Raw genomic sequence first — 2868 nt, forward strand, 5'->3', positions numbered from 1 at the left:
CCAATCATTTTGGGTAAAAAGATTTATTATTTCGTTTGGAACTACTAAAATAATACATCGGGTTAATTTGGGTGAAAAGATTTTGATAACATTTGGTCTACTAAAAATAAATTACTTTTATAATGTGGGTCATTTAACCTATTATCTGGACTTAATTGACATATTACTTGCCTGTTTTGTGAGGCTTAATTAGCAAACAAACTAGTGCTACCAACCCCAATAATAGAGATATTGTGCAAAATATAAAAGAGAATATACTACACAAGTAAAGTACTTGACACTTGAGAATATAGTTACACATGAAACAAAAACATAAAAGTAACTAAGTATGATACTAGTATTCTATGGACTAAAGAAGATGTTCTTCACATGTTAAATAAGGAGTCTTGATGGTAATTTTAAATGTACCACATGGACACATCCGGTGTCGGGTTTGACTCACCGTAAAAGTCAACTCCCGCAAGATTGAACGAAGACTGCGAAACAAATCTGAAATCCAAATTATTATTTGCATCAAAAGCAGGGTTGTATGATGCTTTGTTGTCTAACTGAAACCCTGTTGGCAAATACGTTGGCCGATTCGAAACCATGTTTGACTCGACACCCGGTCCAAACAAGTCATCATTGAGTTGGATGGGAGACTTTTGCTTTTGATTCGTATCATAAACTGACATTAGGTCAGAAATCGCCCGTTGACCATCTCCCGGAAGTCCAAATAGAGCATCCTGGTCAACGGGTTGACCCGAGGTCATCTTTGTTTGACCGAATGGTGGCATTGTAGACATAGTGAACACAGGTTCTTTCATTTGAAAGCTATTATGATTCGGATTCGAAGGGCGATGTGGACAATTCACCTGGTGGTTGTTTCTTGAAAACCTGTCGTTGAAACCCACACGAGTGTCGCTATAAGGACATTGAGCATATTCACAGGTGTAAATCATTGGCGACGGCTGATCATCAGATAATTGCTTCCTTTTCTGACAAAAACTATCAGGGCCCGGGATTCCAACCCGCTCACCCTTGACTTGGGCCCGTTGAGGCCCAATGGGCCAGAGGGGCCGGTCATCTTCTACGCCCTCCACATCATAATCACTCGCCTCGGTTACAATAAACGACCCGGGCCCGCTTGAAACGGGCGGGCAACTGTCGGGATACATTTTTCGAGACAAAACTTCTTCATGGTTAATAACAGAAAGCCACGTTGCACTTTCTTTAGCAGTCATTTTATCCTGCAAACATTTAGACTGTCTAACAAGCTTCCTAATCTTATCCGGCGACATATGTTTAATCACAGCCGTTAAAACCCCAACTTTCCACGCCTTTTTCAAATCATGCGGTTTCTTATACGGTGGCGGCCCGTTTTCTTGGTGGGCCCACCACTCCTCACTCCCAGTGGGCCACCACGGCGGCGCCACTCCTTTTTCCAACGGGAACCGCCTCTGTGGCGGCTCACAATGCTGCATCAAAGCCGACAACAATGACCCAAGTGTCGTGTCTTGAAGTTCTTGTAACGTGTGTGGGGTCGAAACCGGGATAATATTATTATCCTCCGTTTTACCAAGAATAGTATCATTATCCGCTCGGTACTTACTAACTGCAGCGGGCCCGTTTCTATCAAAGCGGACCTGTTCTTTCCACCAGGCCCGGAGGTTATCCGAGGCCCCGCTAACGGGTTTCCCATTTTCTGGGATGATCCCGTAAACGAACCCCTGAGCGTTACAAACTTCCATCATTTTAAGCATGTACTTTAGTATCCCATCTTGGGCCCGAGACATTTTCTTTCGTCTCGCCTGTTCCTGAGACTGTTGTTGCTTCTTGGTGTTATTAACGTCTTTTCCTTTATTATTTTGATCTTTGAGGCGTTTTAATCGCATCCGGTCCCGCCACATTCGTCTCTCAAGCTCATCAACATCCATTTCTTCTTCATCAGTGTAATCTTCATGAACGGGTTGTTCGGTTTCGGGTGCAGTTTGTTCAGGAAGGAAATCGAGATTGCCGTAAAATCCGATTTCTTGAAAGAAGCCCATGGTAATGAAGAAAAGAATGTGAATTTGTAGACTTGAATGTCACTTTAATTGTTGGTTAACTCAATGGGCATGTTTTATTCATCCTGGAAGATACAAAATTATTACTTCTGATTCGGATTGAAACTTCATAATCACAATTACAATTAAAAGTCGGATTTATTAAAAGTTAATAATCTGTTGTTTTGACTTTTTTTTAAATAAATAAGAAACGGAGCATATAGACAAGATTATGACTATGAAAAGGGGGAAATATTATAAACATTTGAATTGAAACAAAACACGTCTAAAGTGAAAAGTAAACACTCTGGTACTGTACAATTGAACATTTAGACCTAAAGGAATAAACTCACCAGGTTGTTAGGCTATACGAATTTGGTCAGTGGCATCTGAAGATATTGAGAAAAAGGTTGTCTGTGATGGCTGGAACTAGAACTGGAAGAGAGAGAGAGAGAGAGAGAGAGAGAGAGAAAAGAAGAAGAAGATGATGATGGAAGTGAATATGAGGACAAAGAGGTTGATGCGGTTACTATAAACAAGGCCGGGTACACGTCTCTCTCTCTCTCTCTCCAACAAACAATAGACAAACATACGTGACTTAATGACAAAATATCACTGGTAGCCTGTCAAAAATCAGTCGTGATGCAGTGACGGATTTAGACATAAATTTCAGGAGTAACATTCATATTTTCTACCGTATTTCATATAATGTAAATGAAACAAAAGTAGAAACACGATAATAAATAAAATAAACACATCGGTGCAAATTTCTCCTTTTCGGTTTTTGAAACCTTGTAATCGAGCCATTATACCTTCTTCTTTTACTTTATCAAACGGTTTTCTT

At 40.3% G+C, this 2868-nt stretch overlaps 1 protein-coding gene across 1 annotated transcript; it reads right to left on the reverse strand.

Annotated features, from left to right (window-relative positions):
- Nucleotides 1–234: 234 nt before the first annotated feature.
- On the reverse strand, nucleotides 235–2031 carry LOC143542091 (ETHYLENE INSENSITIVE 3-like 1 protein). The gene has a single exon (XM_077034755.1). It carries the CDS (start codon nucleotides 2025–2027, stop codon nucleotides 399–401), a length of 1629 nt encoding a protein of 542 aa, XP_076890870.1. The 5' UTR covers nucleotides 2028–2031; the 3' UTR covers nucleotides 235–398.
- Between the last annotated feature and the right edge of the window lie 837 nt (nucleotides 2032–2868).

This window comes from Bidens hawaiensis, unplaced genomic scaffold (genome assembly GCF_021521415.1).
Source record: "Bidens hawaiensis isolate Kalapana, Puna unplaced genomic scaffold, B.hawaiensis_p1.1 tig00012747_1, whole genome shotgun sequence".
NCBI classification, from domain to species: Eukaryota; Viridiplantae; Streptophyta; class Magnoliopsida; order Asterales; family Asteraceae; genus Bidens; species Bidens hawaiensis.